At 40.3% G+C, this 20,919-nt stretch overlaps 1 protein-coding gene across 4 annotated transcripts in view; it reads left to right on the forward strand.

Annotated features, from left to right (window-relative positions):
* Window positions 1–18,909, forward strand: part of POU1F1 (POU class 1 homeobox 1) — a 181,427-nt gene extending 162,518 nt beyond the window's left edge. For 2 of the 4 annotated variants that reach the window (XM_074599168.1, XM_074599158.1), the window contains exons 2-7: window positions 8,830–8,895; window positions 9,820–9,937; window positions 10,963–11,204; window positions 12,280–12,444; window positions 13,933–13,993; window positions 16,808–18,909. In XM_074599168.1, coding sequence (XP_074455269.1) covers window positions 8,889–8,895; window positions 9,820–9,937; window positions 10,963–11,204; window positions 12,280–12,444; window positions 13,933–13,993; window positions 16,808–17,021 — 807 coding nt within the window. In that variant the 5' untranslated portion in view covers window positions 8,830–8,888 and the 3' untranslated portion in view covers window positions 17,022–18,909. Of the gene's footprint in view, window positions 1–5,283; window positions 6,177–8,745; window positions 8,896–9,819; window positions 9,938–10,962; window positions 11,205–12,279; window positions 12,445–13,932; window positions 13,994–16,807 lie in introns of those variants that run through there. The other 2 variants (XM_074599137.1, XM_074599148.1) reach the window with 2 other exon arrangements.
* Window positions 18,910–20,919: the final 2,010 nt, after the last annotated feature.

The raw sequence follows: 20,919 nt of genomic DNA on the forward strand, positions 1-20,919 counted from the left end.
GGTGGTTAGGAGAAACAAATAATCTTACGTTCTTTTTCATCTTTATCAAGTAGTCCCACTTGGTCTAAATCAGGCTTTAAGGCTATTGTTTGCTCTAATGCAATTACACTTGTTTTTTACTCAGACTCTGGCAAACCAGACTTTGGCAGAAAGACCAGGTAATCCTTCCATAGGTTTTTAAAAGTGAAGGGCATTGTGCTGGTCCCTGGGAAAGTGTCTTCCTTGAAAATGTTTAATCCTCCATCCCCATCTTTCGTGGATGAAACTATCCATGGCATACACTGACAATTAATTAGTCAATTTATGTCTTACCTAAGAAGATTTTTATATATTTTTCCTGCGCACCGTGTAATGTACTTAGAGATGTCTTTTTCATTTACAGTGTAGGAAGTAAACCTTAAATCTGTGATATTCCTCTGTCTTTTTAGTATTTCAATAACAATATGAGCATAGTAATTTCAGTGAAAGATCTTTTGGGACAGTAAAAATAAGGGGAAGAATCAAGTAAACACACAGATCTTTATAGTAGTTGTGAACTATTGAAAACATTAAAATCTTGCAAAAATGACATAGCATCTGTGATTATATCACTGATGCTTATTTCCATCCAGGTCACTGGTTTTGTGTAATAATACTGTCATATTTAATGCTTACATTCCAAGATGTGTTGAAATCCCCCTCAGCCTTGCCTTTTTGTGATGCTCAGTACTTCCAGCTCCTATTGATACCAACCACCTTTGGGGCCTCTCACTCTGCGAAGACAAGTCCTTGGAAAATAAAGTGCACTTGCAATATACTGAGGAGTAGCCCAAGCATCTGTATTTAAGGGGCTCCCCTCACCATTACCGTGGGCTTCACAGACCAGCTTTCCAATGTAGCCACGATAGAGTATTTCTCCCTGGGAGCGGAGGCCCAAGCATGCTACCGTGTTGACATGAAGAGAAGAGGAACTGTGCAGTTGCTGTACCAGTAAGTTTACACCCTGTGCGCATGTGAAATGGCCTCCACTGTGTTTTGTAGATGCTCTTGTTACACAGCGTTGAGCAGGCAAAGCTTGGATTCTTCAAGCAGAACAGTTAACGACAGACTCCTCAGCTTTGCATGATAGCTGAGCAGTGCGGAGTGTGTCAACAGTAAAATGATTTAAGAAAATACCCTACACAGAGGAAAGATACAACTGAAAGTCCCAGTAGATCTGGGGCTCTTTGGAAGTCTGGAATGCAGACGGAGCATGCTCAACCTGCTGCTTTATTGTGTATCCGCAAAAGACTGTTACTGGCAAATTAGAAACAAGTCAGAAAGTAGTTTTCTTTCCCCTTTCTATTTTTTTTTGTAGCTTTTACCCAACCTCGTGAAAACTAACCATGAAATTATGGAATTAAAAACTAAGAAGTTAGGTATTCTGCATAAAAAAGAAACGTGTGACAGAGGAATTTTTACATACAAGTACATCATGCAAAAAGGTACAAGCGTGACAGGATGCAAATTTTACTACTATCAGAAATAGAAGGAGTTAAAGATCCCCCACTCCATGTGCAGTAAAGGCAAAAATGAAGCTTACTTCCTAAGGAACCAGAGGTTCTCTGAGGTGCATTATTGGGAGAGAGGGAGAGAGAGATATGAGTATGTGTATATATATGTCCATACACACATCCGCCCTCCAGAGTGTAAATGTACATGTGGGTGGTTGTTCCAGGTGGGAAGTTTCAAGCCTTAGGAGTATCATAGTGATTATGTTTGTAGAGAGTTCCATATCTACCAGGTCTTTATGTGAATGAACAAGCCTTATCTTTTCAACTTATCTAGAAAATGCTTTGGACACCTCGGAAAAGGAATTAATGAATGATGCTACCAAGATCTGCATTGTCCCTGATTTCCTTTGCAATTATGTAGTGCTTGGCAAAGGAGAGGATGAAAATCCACGTTGTCAATCAGCATGGGATCAACTTTTGGGAACAGCGATGCTCCTGTGGAGCAAATGATGGTGCTTTCCCTGGCTGTCTCACAGCCAGTCCTGAGAGCTTACAATGAGAGGTTATTTCTGAGCTGAGAAAACCATGTGAAGGGATCTTTCTGCCATGGAAACAGATAACTTAATTCTGTCCAAGCAAAAACTCAATGGGCTTTTGAAGGATCTCTTCAGTACTTTGGGATTCAATCAGAACAGATTTAGGGGGAAAAGAAGCAGTCACCTAACGTGAAGTAAAAAGTGGAGATAACTTAAGGGAAAAAATTAAAGTGAGCTCAGCATTATCCTATAATGGACAGTCTAAAAAGAGACTCAGTCATTAAAACCTTCATTTTCTCTATTCCGCCTTATAGAATTAATAGCCACTCAAAAGGCTATTTTCAGTGGAGAAATCAGGAGTGAGCAGATGGACTTTACTGTGACATTTACCAACATCACACCACCGTCTAAATGGAGAATGGGCGGTCTGTGTCTCAGGGCAGAAAATGGCCACTGAATTTTTAAGGGCACTTCTAAGTGTGGAGAAGGGATGATCTCTTTTAGTTGGTGGGTGCAGGTCTGAAATTCATGGCAGAAACCCTTAGATGAACTGCTTCTCTTTCATTTTTAAGTAGCAAAAGAACAATTCAGAAATGAAGGAAGAGAGGGGTCTCTGGGTGATAATGACTTCCATGTATATTACTTGGTCCTCTTGAGTATGTCCAGTGAAGACTTTCTCATTCATAAGGCACTCTCTCACCAGAAAAGGACACATCCATTCGGTTTCCATAAGTTATCCAAACTTGGGATGCTGAGTGTTGAGACTGAGATGGTAGTTGGGATTTGTTAGTACATAATTAGAGCAGCCCCATCTTTCTTTGTAAGGTCTGTCCAAAGAATGTGGTTTGGAGGGAGGACAGATATAAGTGATATAATGAAGTAAGGGGAGCTATTTCTGCTCAAAGGCTGTAGATAAACTGGCACTTCCTGTTGATTTCTGAGGAGGTAAAAAAAGTACCTTGGGTAGCCTTTACAGTGCTGTAAGATTAAGATTTAAAAAACAACAACAAAAAAAACCCCAAACAAACAAAAAATACCCCAGGCTTCTCATTTGTGGTCTACTAGTCTGGAAAAACTTAGGTCTTCTGTGAGCATAGCCAGAGGAGAGAAACTGCTGTTAGTTCAACCTGACTTCTCCAATCCCAAAGTCTGATTGCTTCTTGACACAGAGGAGGAGCACTGCACCATCCTTTTTTCTTATGATTAACATGTTCTCATGGCCAGAATGGAGCGTCCTTCGACAAAGACCTGGCATGGGTTCCTGAGATGTCAGCATGGCAGTACAGGGGCACTTCTCAGGTCCATGCGGCCTGAGGACTTCCCTAAACAAGCAGAAGAGTACCTATTATTGAAGATCGAAATAGGAGGTGGGATAAGAAGAGCAAATATCAGCAAAATCCTTCTGCTGTGAGGCAGAGTTTTAAAATTGGTCATGAAATTACAATATACAGAGCCGTAGGGTAACTTTGGGTAAGACAATCTGAAGCGCAGCCAAACAGGTGAGTGTGGCTGGCTTGACAGGGCTTCACCACCAAGGGATTCTTCTTGACAGAACAGAAAAGTAGTAACAGACTTAGCGTGGTATCCACAGAGTGGCCAATGTGGCTCAAACACATAAAAATAAAAATCCAAATCATTCAGCTGTAAGAAACACAACACTAAATAACGTTGGCATTAAAAACTCATTTGAGGTGGTGTCTGGGATGGTGTCACAGAACAGCTTTTTATTGTACTCTGAGTAAAAGTTCGGTGCCTCATGATCCCAGTCTCTCTTGGTCCCAGCTTCGGTGGGTGACCACCCTTCATGAACCTACTACAAACTCCTTTAATGAACTCTATGGGAAAACTTGAGCACCTGGGCAAAGTTAGGTAAGTCTCCTGAGCTCAGGAAGAAATGGAAATCTGGAAGTGAAACTCCATCTTGTACTTGGGGACAGGCTACAACTTCTTTGGGTCTAGCTATGAGTTTGCTATAGAAATATTACCTGTTGGGATTTGAGAAAAAAATAATTGTCAAGGATAGGGCTGTTGAGTTTTTCTTAGTGTTCCTTTTTCTCCCCGGCTTCAAAAACCCAGTAGTTAGGTGGACTGAAGACCCCTGTGGATGTACGATGCTCCTTGCTGAGGAAGAAAAGGTCACCAGAGGTGAAAATGCTTAAAATAATTATTGAATTTCCACTCACTTGAGTAACAGTTTATGCAGAGCACTCTGGCTAAGTGTTACAATTCTACCATTGGAGCTAGAAAAATTATTTGTGTCATAAGAAGGATATACCATTTGAGAACTGTTTATAGTCTGCAGGATGTTGAATGATATATCACTGTTGACTTCTGTCCTAGTTTCCTTCAGTGCCATGCTCTGATCTGAGAACTTTATGGGTTCCAAATATATTTTCAGGTGAATGAAATGCTGGAATTTAAGACTTGGTTCTCGCTCATAATTCAGCACACTCATGAATCCACAGACACTAATATATATTAGGCAAAACCCAGAGTAATACCGATGGCAGTTCACTTGATGACAATATCTACCATAATATCACCATGATTATTTTAAAATTTTTGTATATTTTTGAATGTGAAAGTGCACGTGTAGATAATAGGAGCATGGAGCTTCACCACTGTTAAAGGACATGTGCAATTTGCCATATGCAGTAATTCTTCCGAAATTTCTCAACAACCTCGAAAACAACGTTCCCCGGAACACGTTTACACATAATATCAAGGATTCTACAGAGTGGCCTAATGCAATACCACTTTTCTGCAATAATCCATGAAAAATGACACAATAACATGTATGATTGCTCCCATGTCCCGTATCTGAAGTCTGCGCCATTAAAATCCTAATTCAGACATTTGAACCAGTCTGGAATACCAAACACACAGAAAGTATCATCATCATTACATAAAATAATAATAAAAGGTCTAACCACATCGTCTTTGCCCACCAAAAAAAAACAACAAACCACCCCAAAACCATTCAAAACAGACCACAAAAAAAGTCCTCCACATAATAAGTTTTACCTCCTAAAAAGTAAAAATAAATAAAATAGACCAGCATATATGTAGAATATGTGACTAAGGTGTACTGCAGTAATTTTCATAATTTTTAGGATAACCTGTATGTTCTTTACTGCTCCAAAGTAGTTCCAATCTCATGCCAACAAATGACTTAGTAAATTCTTTGAGAAAAGATCCTGCTTTTACTTTGTGTGTAGCACAATAAAGACCATAACCTTCTGGATGAGACTGTAGATGCTGTGGTAGTATAAATTAATAACAGGAATTGTGGATGAGTTTTATGTGACACTATGGGCTCTTTCAAGAGTTTGTTTTAGATAAACATTTAGCACTTCATGCTTATGTAAAGCGATCCGTACAGAAACTTCCTCATGGATGCAGCTGCTCCATATTACACATCTCTGATTTATTCTAGTATATGTTAAGACAAATGATCAGTGTGGAACTGCTGGGAATTAGGTTAATTTAGATTATTTCGCTACGGATTCTTGACGTTTGCACACTTTCGATTGAGCTCTCAGCCGGGTTGCCTTCCAGACAATCACCCGGATGAGATTTTGGGGGCAGGTGTTAACTGTGGAAACCTACTTAGTATTGAACGTACCTGTCTCATTGCTACCGACTTTGGAGACGATACTTTTTTTTTTTTTTTTTTCTGGCTATTGTTCTTCACAAAAGACCTAATTGAAAATATCTGTCAAATCTTGTCTCTGGTTTCCCTCTTCTTCCCCCCCGCACCATTAATTGGATACGTATTGTGTTTGTGTGGGAAGGAAGGAGGCTCTATAGCAGTGTAGCGATATTGCTGGGAAAAGAACATTAAAATGGATAAAGGGATTTCCTAGTGGTATAAATACCTGCACACGACCTCCCTGTGCTCTGGAGCCCTCCTGTATATGTATATGCAGGCAAAAAGCCTGGAATAGAGTTTGAGCTGCCGCTAATCGTGCAAAATCTGTTCTGTTAGAAAACGCGGGCAAGCGGCTCTTTCGCCTGTTGGAGGGTATGACTTGCCAAGCGTTTCCTTCATCTGACACCTTTGTACCCTTGAATTCTGACTCTTCTCCCTCTCTGCCTCTGATAATGCATCACAGCGCCGCAGAGTGCCTGCCGGTTTCTAACCATGCCACCAATGTTGTGTCTACAGGTACTTTTTAAAAGTAATCTTGCTCTCAGTAACTCTCATTTGTAATGCTTTTGGATGATACGTGTTCGTTGAGTTCTGCAATATTTAAAGTGTTTGGTATCAGTGCTAGGTGTGATTTGGACTGCATTAAAGTAGAAGCATTTTCACAATACTCTGCACGATGAATAAATCAGGAAAACCCCAAATGTTTGTATTTTAGCTAAATTTGTAGCTTTGTCTAAGTTTGTTACAAGATTAAGCTCAAGGATGCTACCAATGCATAAACTTAGAACAGACTCAAACACTGCCACTCTTGTTAGGATTATATAGTCTTCAGGGACAAGTGTCATGTAAATTAATTGAAAGTTTAAAATACTTTAAATTACTTTAAATAAAAAATGTATTTAAAACAAATCAAGTCTAAATATCATTTGGGCAATTGCTTTACAAAGCATTTTGCATACTGAATCAAGATGAAGATTTAAGCAGGATGTTCAAAATTGGTGGCAGACGTCTCATCAAAATTTTTGAATTTTGTGTATTTGTGTATATAATCCAATTAATTGCATTTAAATACTAGGAACATGTGATCATTGAACTGTCTGAAAGAAAGACACAGAGAGAGTTTTCTTGCAGACTTAAACCTGCAGAAGCGGGATTGTCGAATACAGGAATTGTTAATGGAATGCTTTCAGGAACAGAAAAAGAAATAGTTTTGATTTATTTGAAATTACATTAAGGTAAGAATTTTATTTGGAGCTTAACAAGAAACTAGCCTTCTCCTGAAATGCATTGGTAATAAAACATTTTAATAATAAGGAAAAGCATACAAGTAATGAGAACCGAGCATTGGTGATAGATAACAGGATCTTATACATTAAGCAGGGGGTTTGAAATATCCTAATATGGCTGTTGGTTAGCAGTGGTAGTAGGGAATAGGAAAATTTAAATTTTGTATGAGGACAAATTTATGTATCTGTATCATAGTAGTACTTTCTAGATTCATCTGGTTCGTAATAAAAAATATATGGTGACAGCTAGCCAGCCAAAAGTGTTTGCTCTTCTGCTTCAAATTTGGGTTTTGATAATTTGCAGTTACCACCCAAGCACAAATACCACTGTAGTCAGTGGGAATTTTGTTTACAGGATCACATCTAGCAAGCGACCCTGGGAGAATGGAAGCCGTTACAGAGAGTGCTAACTATAATGAGTAAAGGTTTACAAATTTCCTGCATAGATTCAGAAATTGTAATAAACAGTGCCATTCTGGTGAAAGCACCTAAGGAGAATTTGTGCACAAAGTAGACATGAAAGAATTTTGAATAACGACTTCTGTTAAATGTCAAAATTGTTAAACCCTTATTAGCAAGTCAAAAAGGTTATTTTTATGCATAAAAATTAGTCTATTGATTATTAAATAATAGGGGAAAAAAAAAACCAAACACCAGTAAACACTTAGATCTTATCCCAAAAGAAAAGATGCATTGCTCTAAATGCATTAATACTATTAATGCAATCTTTATTTGGGGTGCATTTATGCTACCATGAGCGTGCCTGGTTTAGTAGATTTTATATCTGTATAAGTGTATCTAAACAAGAAATTTTACTGTTATGATTACAGTTAAAAAAGCAGAGATTGTAATCCCTAATTCGTTATATTGTTTTGAGCAACTGGAATGTGTGCTCTAAAGTACAGGTTTACGTATCTGAATGTTCACAAACATGAATTTTTAATCTTATACTTTACAGCAGTTGTTAGAGGGGAGAGTAAATGCATTTCTGTGCCTACTTATGCATGAGAAACAGCCATATCTCTCATTTTGAATTCAGTAAAAAATTGTCTGATTCTTCAGGCACTGGTGATTACTGAGCACAGATCTGAAACACCCCTGTGAAAACACTAGAGATAAATTAGTTGTGTGGTTGTTGATGGTGCTGCTGATGGAAAACATTGAGTTAGACCTAACTTTTTAGAAGAGCCCAGAGTCTGTCATTCTGTTTCCCTGACAAAGCACTCTGAAATGGTTTTGGTGGCTTGGCACTTAAGAAAATGTGGCTTCTGGTTGCCTCAAAGCAAATGTCCCAAATCGTTGCTTTTGGAAACCCAGGTCTTAGGCATGCATAAAATATTGCCTTTCTTGATGCCTGTATTGCCTGATGTATGTGGGGTTTGCATAACAGTGAAGCCAATCAATTTTCTGGAAATATAGAGTTTTTATGTAAGATTAAATGAAATGGCATGTGGAAGTTGGGTGCAGAGAGGAACCGGTCTCCTCCTGGAGAGTTCAATGCTTCCCTTGCTTAGTGGTATACGTAACCCAGGTTATGCACATAGATAGTGCTAAAAATAACACATCAAGACCACGGTATGACAATTTTTGGTCTTGGCTCAGAGGGTATCTCACTATTTATTCTGGCAGTCTTGTCTGGTGTAACCTGGCCAAGTGTCTGGACTTCCAGCAGTATTAACCTGATGGTTATGGCCCAAAGTTAAATCCTTACTGAATGCACGCAAAAACTACATACAAGGATAGTGTGTACCTCTGAATTTAAAGGCTATGTCTTGAATCCTCACCCATTTTCTTACCAGTCCCATCTGTTTTGTCTTTGATCCAAACTCCTATATGCTCCCATATCCGCTTTGCCATGATGACTTTGGGAAATGCGTCAACAGGCCTTCATTACTCTGTGCCTTCCTGTCATTATGGAAATCAACCGTCTACCTACGGGGTGATGGCAGGTAAGAGACATACTTTCAACTAGGTGAGCTCTTTTAGAACGTTGACTTTAATCAGTTTTCCTTTAGAGGGATTGATTCAAGACAATTGCTTAAAGAAGACAGGACTGGGGTTAAGGTGTTAGAAATTAGGGGGTTAGAAATTAGGTTAGGAAATTAGGGGTCAGTGCCCCGAGTTCCCCCAAACTTCTGCATGTCTTGGGAAATGACTCTGTCTCTTATTTCTTTCTGCAAGACTGGGACAGTGCTGCTCTTGTTTCTCACCTATGACCACTTCCCTTGGTGATCATCACTTTTTGAGGGACCAGGAGTGACGTACCCTACATACCTCTGTATTACCAGTGCCTGGGGTGATGGAGCCTGACTGGACCTATGAAATAAAATGACAGAATAATGGAAGGATAGCTGAATTCAGCAGGCGGATCATGTAGATGATCACCGATTTTTACACTCATGAATGTATGCTAACATCCTGCTTAGTTTTCCATATCCCAGGCTGAGTAAGAAAATGGAACTGTTACTCCATGCAAGGTCAAGCAGCAGTTGATGAGATAATGCCATGAACCAAATTAACACAACTCACAGGAAATAATTGTGACTCCGAGCTGACCCGAAAATCAAACTCAGCGTTTTATTTCACTTAATAACGAAGGAAATATTACAGTAAGTCAGCACAGATGAATATATTTGAATAGGGACTTTTTAGGGACAGAGAGTAGACTTCACTCACAGTGTGCAAATATCCAAATGCTCCTATTTTATTGTGCATTTAAGTGTCTGTTGCAGACATTCCTGGCATTGTTCCCTGGGAAAAGTTAATAGGTATTAAACAAAAGGTATTGCTCAGAAGCTCATTTTGTTTCATTCCAAAATAAATAAATACACCTTAACTTTTCTCCTTTCTTTTTCACCCTTCATTTTTTTTAGGCATCAAGCCTGCGACTCCAGAGCTGCTCTCAGCAAGTCTCTCCCAGAGTCGCATCTTACAGACATGCAGCATGCCGCATCCCAATGTGGTAAACGGTGTCAGCAGCTTGCAAAGCAAGTCCTTCTCTTTTTTAGTCTTTTCCTTTATTCTTTGAGATATTTTTTTTTTTTTTGTGGTTACCCTGTGTGAAGCAAATAAAATATTCCTATGGGGCTAGAACATCCAACACTGGTGAGAGCAACTGGGGAGTTGAAGACAAAAAAAGCAAATGGAGGAAGGGGTAGGAGGCTGATAAGTTCTGAGTTCTGCTACAAAGTTTTGTGTAATTTAGAAAATTGGGAAGGTTGTCCCAAGAACCTGGAATTTACTGGCAAATACACTGAAGAGTTAATATTTCTCCAGTGATTTCCGCCCCCCCACCTTCAGGCCAGAGACTCTTTAGCTGTACGTGCAGTAACTAGTGAAAAAACAGCCTTCGCTTGTAACTGAATCTTTGTGTTATGCTTGATATTTGTGAACAAAAGGTAGCACAAGGTAGTTTTGTGTTCTCCTTGAGCAATTTCTTTTTAAGCTAGAATTGCCATTCCGAATATGTTCTGGTTTGATGTTAGTGGGCTTTTTTAGTTTTTGTTTTGTTTTTTTTTTTTTTTCCTTTGAGCTCTTACCTGTGTACGTTCCTCAAACAGATTTTATGCTAAAGCTAAACCAACCTAGTTTCTTCTCTGAGCATCAAATGGTATTTACACAGAAGTATTCCTTGTACCAGAAAACAGAGGCTGACACATCTTAGATGGCTCAAAATGACATAGATCCATCGATCTTCTTGTGCTGCTTAATTCCAGATGAAGCCTTGGATTGTTTTTTGTTTAAGTTTGGACCATTTACCATCTTACTTAAGTGCATCACAGTTTGCTATGACATAGGATGGCTATAGCCTGTGAAAGTGGATGTTGGTTTGTTTTCATGCATGGGGACAAGAGAGAAGACTGTATCTCCTAGGAAATCCTCACTTTTGGATACTTTTGCATATACGTTGTATAATTAATATTAGACATGGATTATGAGATGGTGAAGTCGTGTTTTTATGGTGTAGCAGTGAAGAATAACTGCTCTGCATTTTCTTTGTGGTGTTACTTAGGTAGCCTGACTCCTTGCCTTTATAAATTCCCGGAGCATGCCCTGAGCGCCAGCTCCTGTGCCCTGGGCCACAGCTTCACGTCCATGCACCAGTCCCTCCTCGCAGACGATGCCACCACCGTAGACTTCAAGCAGGAGTTCCGCAGAAAAAGCAAGTCTGTTGAAGAGCCCATTGACATGGACTCACCCGAAATCAGGGAACTGGAGAAATTTGCTAATGAATTCAAGCTGCGGAGAATTAAGCTGGGTATGTGCTTTATGTCTGTGAACAAACGGCCAAAAAATTCCAATGGAAGCCCAATTATTTCTGAATGTTTTATGGTCTGGCCTCTGCAGTTGTCTAATCATAACTCTAATCCTATCTTGCGCTGCCAAACTTTCTCCGTTCCTAGAAGACTTGCACAGAATTAATGAACTTAAGCTTTTTGCAACTCAGTATGCAGAAAAGGACTTTAAACTTTCTTGCCCTTAAATTATTTGTCTAAAGTGCTGAGAAAATTATTGCTGTTCATTAAATTACATTCAGTAGGAGGTACATTATTTTGCACAGCCCCAAAATTTCTGCAACTTGGGGCAACACGTGCTCTCACCTCTTACACCCATTCTCTTCCCCATGAAGTGCTCCGTCTCACAAGATGCTTCAATGGCATTTTAGCATACAAGGTGGGTGACATCCATGGCAAATCTTTCATATCAGTGGGAAGCTTCTCTTCCTGTTGTATTTTCTTGTGCCAAGGCACCGGTACAGCGGCGACTGGTATCTTGGTTGCTATCTGATAGCTACTGGGGCTGATGCAAGATAGATTGCATTCGAGGGTCTCCGCTGAGCTGCTTTTCCTTCCCTGGGCAATCCTAGCTGAGGACAAAGGTGGACTGAGCCCTGTCTTTCTCATCTGTAGGGAATTTCTCCTTTCTACAGAAGGATTGAGGTACATTGCAAAGTAAAAAGCGGTCTCATCCTTGTTTGAACTGTACTGCGGGAAAAAAAAAAAAAAGAACACATCTGGTGCTGCAGCTTCATCCCACTTATGAACACTGAGGATTCTGAACGAAGAGCTGCAATGTTTACATTATCGCTTATCACATTACATTGCATCTTTACAAATTAGGGCATCCTACAAAAAAAACAGTCTCCAATAGGAGCCGGAACACCTCTCTGTGGCGAGCTCAGTCAGCCCCAGAGACCTCTGCAGAAAGCCCATCCTGCAGATACTGCGGGCGCACACTGTTCATAAGAGTCAGCAGTGAAAGGCGAAGCATCTCAAGGAAAATAACCCTTTCTAGAAAGCTCCAAAGTGACATTTTCTCTTCGTTTTTGACAGGTTATACACAAACCAATGTTGGAGAAGCACTGGCTGCTGTGCACGGCTCTGAATTCAGCCAAACTACTATTTGCCGGTTTGAAAACTTGCAGCTGAGTTTCAAGAACGCATGCAAACTGAAATCAATACTGTCCAAGTGGCTGGAGGAAGCTGAACAAGTAGGAGGTAGAGAATTGAAATCCTCTAAATACTGATTGGCACTTAAAACAGAATCCTGTATATATGTTGAAGGACTAATATGTGTCTTCCATAGACTGAGGGTTTTGTTTTACCAGATTTAAATAATAAGGTATGCTTATATCAAATTTTGGTTATCTTTTTTGGATGAGCAAGAAGGGGCAAACTGAAATGCATGGAGGGTACAGAATAGTAGAAACATCACTTGGCCTACTGGAAGTAATTTCTTTCAGTTCTGTCCCGGCAAACTAGCTCCACTGCCATAGCATAGGTCAGAGCAGTTATCAGGATCTGCAGGACAGCCCCTTTAGCAGCGTACAGGGATTCTTCACTAGCAAAGGACTCTTCCTTCCAGTCTCTGGCATATGAGATGTGGCCATGGGGGAAAGGATTTGAGTTCAGCTGGGGCAGTGGTCTTTAAACCCTGGAGAAGGATCACATGGCATAGAGGCTTCTGATGCGACCTTTTTGCTGCTTAGGGGATTCCCTTCCTTTTGCCCGGTTACTTTCCAGTTGCAGGAAGAGTCTTGGGTTTCACTGGGCAAAGCATACTTTAGAGCAGGTTGGCTGATTTGAAGGAAATGGGTTGTTTTAAAGAACAGCTTTTTCAGCTGGATGGATTGTGATGCTGGGAAGCAGTATGCCTGGAAGTGACAGCGAAAGCCAGGCCTACCACTGTGCAGTACTCACCTAGCACGGGAAGAAGGAGAAGATGACCTTAATGCTACTTTTTGGATTTGCCATTGTATTCAACAGCAGGAAACGCTGTTAAACAGCTGCTTCTGCCACACGCTTCAGTTTCCTTTGAACCCAACGTAGAAAGCTTCCTTCCTCTGTAACTGCACTAGAAACCAGGGACTCTCCTAATGTGGCTGGCACACCGCAAGAACCCCTTGTAAGGGGTGTGGGGTGGGTAGCAGCTGCTCCCTGCCTGAGCAGCATTACAGGCGTGAGCTGCAGGGTAAGATCATGTGCGCAGGCAGCGGCCTCTGGGCGGTGAGGGGGCACTTGTCCATCAGAAAGTGGGGCGGAAGAGGCAGAGGAATAAATGGGGTTGGGAGCCAAGGCTGTATTTCTGAAGAAAGAGGGTGAGCCAAGGGGTATGGAAATGGACTCCACCTCCCCAGACTCTTCCTCCTCACCTGCAGGGTAGGAGGAAGAAAAAAGGAGGGGGCTGAAGTACGGCTCCTCAAGTACACGGGCACAGAGCCAGCGCTGTTTGCAGCTCTACCACGTCATTTTTGCAGCACGTCATTTTTGCTAATAACCACTTATAGCTGGAGTAAAACAATAACCAACCATCTTAAAGAAAAAAGTGCTCCTATGTGTGGTGCTGCTCTTATTCAGTGGCATGATCTGATAGCTTTCTTCCATCTTCAAAGAAAGGGACTTTTTTTTTCTGGAGATAATTGCACTTGTTTTCCATCCCCTGTGAAGGTAACTGCTGGGTTTGGTTTGGTTTTGTTTTTAATGCAGCTTTATACAGTGAAAAAGTTGGAGTGAATGAGCGGAAGAGGAAGCGCAGAACCACCATAAGGTAATAAATATTTAGCGCGTTACATGTCACCCCTTTGGCTAAGATGCTTCTTTTTCTTGGGCTTGAAATCAAAGCATTATTTTCTATTCATATATCTCTATAGCTAGTGTTTCAAAAGGTTTCACTATTTTGTAACATTCCAGTGAAAATAACAGCATGACCCTCCAAAACCCCAATTTTTTGTTGCAAATATACTACATTTCCCAATTAAAGACTTTTTTTCCCAACATATGACGAAATACCTTAATATAAAAAAAATACTTTATTCCAATTCTGCCCAAATTTGATGACATCTATATAGTGAATAAGGTATCAGAGCACCTTTCTTTACATTTTGGGAGGTTCTACACTATGCCAAAATAAATTACATTATTTTGCCAGAGAATTGAGGTCTGGGAAGTTTGAGAATAAGCTTTTACACATGATATTGGATTCCCATCCTTATCTTCTGTCATTGCATTATTTGGAGTTTCCAAAGAAGCACTTTAATGAGCCAAATGGAAAAAAGGGACTTGCACTGGGAACCTCCTTCTGCTGCTTCTCGCATCTCTGGTGGCCAAAACCTACCACCTATCTAGACTCTGTATGGAAATAGAGTAGGCTGGTAAATAATACTACAAAAACAATTACAAAATAGGCAAAATGAGAACAGGGGGTAATTCCTTCTCCTTTAGATATCCCAGACTCTTGTGATCTTTGGTGAAGAAGAATTGACTCAGGGGCCTCCAGGGAGCTGTAGCATTCTTCCACAGGGAGAGAATTTGGCTGCCTCTGGGCACAGCCCTGGTGCAGCCAGGCCCTACTTGTTACAGTGAAGTGCTTGTCACTGAGCAGGGATCCTTCCCAATGTGCAGTGCCACCTCCCAGAGACATAGGCTGCTCTGTTGTCCCATAACCTCGGAACCCCACAGCCACAACATGTACCTTTTCCTTTCATGTTCAGCTTGAGACTTCTTTTTTTTTTTTTTTTTTTTTTTTTGGTCATATTGCCTTTGATATAAGGAAAAAAAATGAAGACGTGATTTTTCTCTGACTTTTGAAGTAAATAGTCCTCTGATGGGATGCTCCTCAATTAGAAGTGAGATGGGGATGGGAGATTCTTCATAGCTCATTTGCTACTCTCAGCACCTCACAAGGGATGAAGTTTTGCTCGTGGAAGGCCAGTTTCTCCTCTCAGCTTCACTGCAAGCCAGTAAGGACTTGAGCAGCAGTGCCAAGACTTTGCCAGTTTGTGCATTATGGCCTGTATGAGAGCTATGAGTTGAGAGCATCTCTGTCCTAGGTGTTTTCCTCTGGCAAGAGGAGCCCACTGAAGACTGTTCATCTAACATTGTGTGCTTTGGTGGTGTTTTTTTTTAACAGCTATTGAGGAAATCAGTCCTCGTATTAAGCATTTTTTAATTATTCCTGCTTTTACATCTAACTCCACTGCACTGGGAGTATCAAATACGGCAGGTTGTCAAGGGCACAGATAATTGAGGGGAAGTTTAGTACCAAATCCCATAGAGTAAGAAAATATTAATTGGTGCTTTGGAAAGCATCTAGGACCTTGATTTGAAGACCTCAAACTAATCAGGGAGATGGACTTTACGTGAACTGCGATCGTACTCTTAGCAAGCCTCAATGGGTGTTTGAAGGTAAAATAGACATAAGAGTCTCACTAACTAAATTATATGAGTCATACCCTGAGCAAAAACTACTTAATTTGAATTTGTGGGAGCTATTTGCTTTTCTACTTTGATCAGAAAGCCTAAGAAACAGTTAGTCAAAACCAATGATGTTTCTATACTTCTGAGTGTACAGTGCACCATGCTATTAATTAAGTAGTTTTGGTAATGTTACTAAATATTGTGAAATAGACCTTTAAATGAAAGACCAGCAATATATTACAGACAAAGTAATGAAATAACTAGAACTCCAGCTGATACTTTGTATATTTCTGTAACAGAAATACCTGCACCTCATTTCTAGAATAATGCACGAAGTGCCCTCTTGTGTCCAAAGAAATTACAGCTACTGCTGAAGCCAGTTTTGGACGCATGCTGGTGGCACACAAGCATGTCGCAGATACTCTTAGTTTTCTGAGAATATGTAACACAAACAGGAAGCAAATTCTGTCCAGCCATAAGGAAAGATAGCAGTCTTAGCTTACTTTGTTTATTGAAGCACTCAACTTTGGTCACCCCCAACTGTGAGGAAAAGACTAAGGCAGACTTTTAGAAAATGCAATGATTGATACAACAGCTTGCCGTAATCTCTGTGATTTCTAAGAATACTCTAGTGCCCTCTCTATAACAAAATAAGATGCTGAACTTGATACAACATACAATGTTTCCCAAATTGTAAGTGATGGAGCTCTTCCCCTTTGTAAACCCAACTGATTTGATACAACCAGACAAGCCCAGTAACGTGCGTTTGCTGATCCCCATGACACTGCTGTGGCTGGGGCAGAATGGGTGGTCACGCTTGTTCCAGTTCCTCTGATCCCATTCATGCCTAGCTAGCAGCTGTATCTCCTAGAGAACATCAAGAAGCCCAAACATCTCCTGATCGCCACTGAAATTGCACTGAACTTGATGCTTGTTTTGCCTTTAAATTACTCTGTGCTGTAATTCTGCATGATGTGTTGCTGTGCATGCCAGCAAAGAACTTCAGGGTACTTTAAGCTCTGTAGGTTTCCTTTATGTAGAAAAAGAGGAAACAAACCAAATCACTACCTTCAGTGCTCTTACTTGACCCTTCTTCTGAACTAGTGGTGACAGCCTGAATGTGACAGAAAAGTTTTTAAAGGTGACGTTTTATCCCTTTATCCAGTATCGCTGCCAAAGAAGCCCTAGAGAGGCACTTTGGAGAACAAAGTAAGCCTTCTTCTCAGGAGATTATGAGGATGGCTGAGGGGCTCAACCTTGAGAAAGAAGTTGTGAGAGTTTGGTTTTGCAACAGAAGACAAAGGGAAAAAAGAGTGAAGACAAGTTTACATCAGAACGCCTTTAGTTCTATTATCAAGGAGCATCACGAATGCCGGTAAAGCTTTTCCATGTATAGATATGGATTTCCGGTTTGCTTTTTGTATATATTGTAAATACTATGTTGTTTAAAAAAAAATAAAAGAAAAATCAGTAAACCATTTGTTTCTCTTACAAGCTAGCCAGCTTCAGATGTAGTGTGCTGTGGAAGATCTAATTTTAATGCAAAAGGTTGGAAACAAATTAAATCCTATTGCGTGTATTTAAAGAGTTGGAGGTCCCTGCTTAACTGCAAGGAACCTATAATGCATTATTCGACTAGAAATGCTTTCCAAGTTGCACAAGTGGTTGCAGTTTCCCTATGCTGTGCCTTCCTTTCATCTGTGGCACTTCTAATGATTAATGGAGAACCCTATGTAGGTACCCCAGGCACTAGGAAACAAAGCCTTTGCGTTGTATGTGAAGAAAGGTTACAAATCCGGACCTCAGCAGCCGTAGTATTGAAAGTATCTTGCCTCTGCATGTCCATGCATGTGCTTTGCCCCCCGCCCCATGCCAACTGCGCTAACCTTTGCAAGGTTGTAAGCCATTAAGCACATGGCAGGGTCCCATCTGCAGGGGCGAACACTGAGCATCAGTGAGAAACGAGAACTTCGAAGAGGAGGTGACTAAGTGACCTTAAATAAGCAGTGGTGACACTGCTGAATATCTAGTTATGTCCAAGGATGGGCTATATTCGTGGCATCTGGTGGGACTGCCACTAGATCTGAGAGGCAGGTAGAGGAATGCTGAAGAGCTGCCTTTCCAAAGAAGGGCTCAAACTCAGCTACCTGCTCACAACAGCCGCTGGCTCAATCATTTCAGGTAAATTCCTTGCGTAAGTTCAGGACAAAACCATTAGAAATGTGTCATAATTGCTGTCATTATTTAAGGTAGAGTAAGCTTACCAATATGGAGGTGTCAACATTGTTCCTGCTGTGTGTTCTGTCTCAGCGTACCATTTGACTGCCTTAAATGGATGTCAAGTAGAACTGAGTTTTTCTTATGCTTGTTATCAAAGGTTATTCTTGCTAATTTATTTTATGCCTTAAAGTTTGATTTGGATAGGCTTAGATATAAAAATTGGGATACAGTTTACCTTACCTTAAGACTTAGTGACCTGAGGGGAAAAAACTAGAGAGTTACCAGGGGGTTTAATTAGTTTGGGCTTTCTCTGCATTGTATTTTCCTGATTAAATCCATGTGTGGACATACACCAGAGATAGTGTGTTAAGCTAAACAAAGGTGGCCCTTGCGCTCTGACATAAGCATCCACACAAAGCATTTATTGCACTGCATGTTCCCACTCTCTTACACACCACTAATTGAAAATAATCCCTTGTTTGTCATCCTCTAGCTTAGAGAGATAATGAGGGGAAAAAAAAAATAATAGCAGCACCAGAGCTCCACCTATCAGAAAGCCAGGTGCTGAGAAACTGAATTAATGACTGTAGTACTCACCAGGGATAGATTATCCAGCCATCTCATCAGCCCTGCTCATTATTATTAGAATAGCCCATTACCATATATGTATTTTTGACTGTTTTCCCAGGACTGAAATTAAGTGAGTGCATGCAACTAGTAATGGCCAGATACGTTTTATTTTTCCATAAAGCAGAGCTGATGATTTAGAAAACATCTAGATAATAGGCCCACAGAAAGCAAAAGGAGTTTAATGTTCAAGACCACTTAGGAGCAGTGTGTACAAGTTAAGTGCTCTCTCTCTAGTGTACATTAAATTATCTCTGATACCTATTACAGTGACCATAGGCATATTCAGCTATGGAAATCAGCCTCTTGGATTTAAAAAAAAAAAACATTTTTATGGATGAATGATTGCCATAACCCCTTAATTTCAAAGAAAACTTCAATTTAATAACTCAAAGGGGAGAAATTGGGGTACGTACTCTCTCCAGGCTGTTCTCATCACTAGTGTAGCTCACCCGCTACAGCAGAGAAAGAGCTTTATCCACCACATACGTATCCACAGATCATGAACTTTCCAAAAGAATGAAAGACAAATACAGTTGAGGAGATTAGCAGTGAAGGTGATGGCATGCGTTTGTGTACCTTTCATGTTATGTGACCTAATGTTATGTATGTGGAAACTACTATCTGATATATATAAATTTTATTTATATTCTAAATTATTGTCTTAATGATGAAAGGCTTCCTAGAAATGCTATAAACCTGTAATTCCCAACCCCCCCGCCCCCATCCAATAAAGTATTCTTGTACATTTGGTATTGCAGGTAACGGTTTGTAGCTCTGCTTCGGTAACGCTTTGCTTTTTTAATTTGTGTATCACACTGATGTGCTTATTCATTTTAGCATGCTGTAAAATAGTTAACTCAAGAGCAGACTTACCGTAACACTGTGATTTCCAGTCTTACAAGAAGTCTCACAAGTGAAAGCTAATTGCAGAAGCACAGCAAAATAAAATGCAAGGTGACACATAATGCCATTTTCTTGCAAATGAATGATAAAAGGCTAAGTGGAGGAAGCAGCCACCCTTTAAAGACAACTAGCTCTCACCACGGAAATACAAACAAATTAGAGCAGAATTGTTTAAAGGAAAAAATGTGGATGAAATCAATTTAATGTGTTGCAGCTGCAGCCATTAGACTTAGAGAAAGTGGCAATTCATTTATTTTTTCTGCAGCAACAACTTACTGGGTAATTGCCATCAATCACTCTTGATTGGGGAAAGTCCCCTAGATAAACCTTCTGAGGGGTAGCTTTATAAACCTGCAAGTAAGAGTTTAGTTGGGTGTTTGATTAACATGGCCTGCACTATTTTTCTTTGAGATGGTGGTGGTTTTTTTTTTTATTTACTCTTACTTTTCCCACGGTAAGTTTAGGCAGGGTGTTAAAACTAGAATACAGGGCAAACCAAGATGTTATGACAACATGTAAGTCTGGTTCACCTGTCTCTGAAGGACTGTGTAGCATCCTGTCCCCCTCACCTGAAGGACACAACAGACCTAGAAAAGGTCCGTACATGGGCAAAGTGATTGATCAAAGGTAAGATGAATAACTGCTTAAGCTACTGTCTCTCTTCTAGATTTAATGTGTGTACATGCTATAGAGATCTACTGACTAATGAGCTGTATTGGAAGGCTACATAGAGACAGGCTGCCTAGTCTAAGAACTAGGAGCAGATATGTGAAGCTGGAAAGAAGCTTAAGGAAAAAACAGAAGTGCTTGTTCTTAATGTGGTGGGGAAAAAAATCTGTGGAACTCCTCTACTAAAAAATGTGTGTGCCAGAAATTTATTTATATGGATAAGTTCACAGATGAGAAAGCCACTCAAATCTGTTGTATATAGGGGAACTTACATATGGCTCTGGAAGTGCTCTTAATCGAAAATAGTTAGAGGTTGGAAGAGTATTAGGGGAGGAAGCGTCATCTACGTTTATCTTGTTCTCATATTTTCCTGGACATTGCTTACGGGGGCTTGTGGGGTAGGATTCTGGGCAAGATGGACCTCAGTCTGCCCCAATAGTCATTCTTAGGTGTGTCACAATCGCACTGTTATTCTTGGATGGGGAACTTTTGCATTCAGTTGCTATTAAGGTGTCTGCGAGGATAAAGGAGTTTAAGGATTCAGTGGGGTTTCTTTTTTTTAGTCTGCTAAGAGTGATTTAAAAGCAATTTGTTTCTAAGTAGGGGAATGCAATTTTGTTACGGACAGCTACAACATATTAACTGCAATTGAAATAAATATAAGCAAGCCTGCAAAGCTACAACACTTCTCACTCTGCTACTGAAAAGATTTTTATACAGATTAGAGCTGCAGGACTTAAAAGATAACTGTTAACTGCAACACAGGATAGATAATGACAGTAGCCACAGTTCAGCAGACTCCGTAGATAGAGGGAGGAACTCATAATAGAATTATGCCCAATTTTGACAGTCATT

This window comes from Larus michahellis, chromosome 1, assembly GCF_964199755.1.
Source record: "Larus michahellis chromosome 1, bLarMic1.1, whole genome shotgun sequence".
NCBI lineage: Eukaryota > Metazoa > Chordata > Aves > Charadriiformes > Laridae > Larus > Larus michahellis.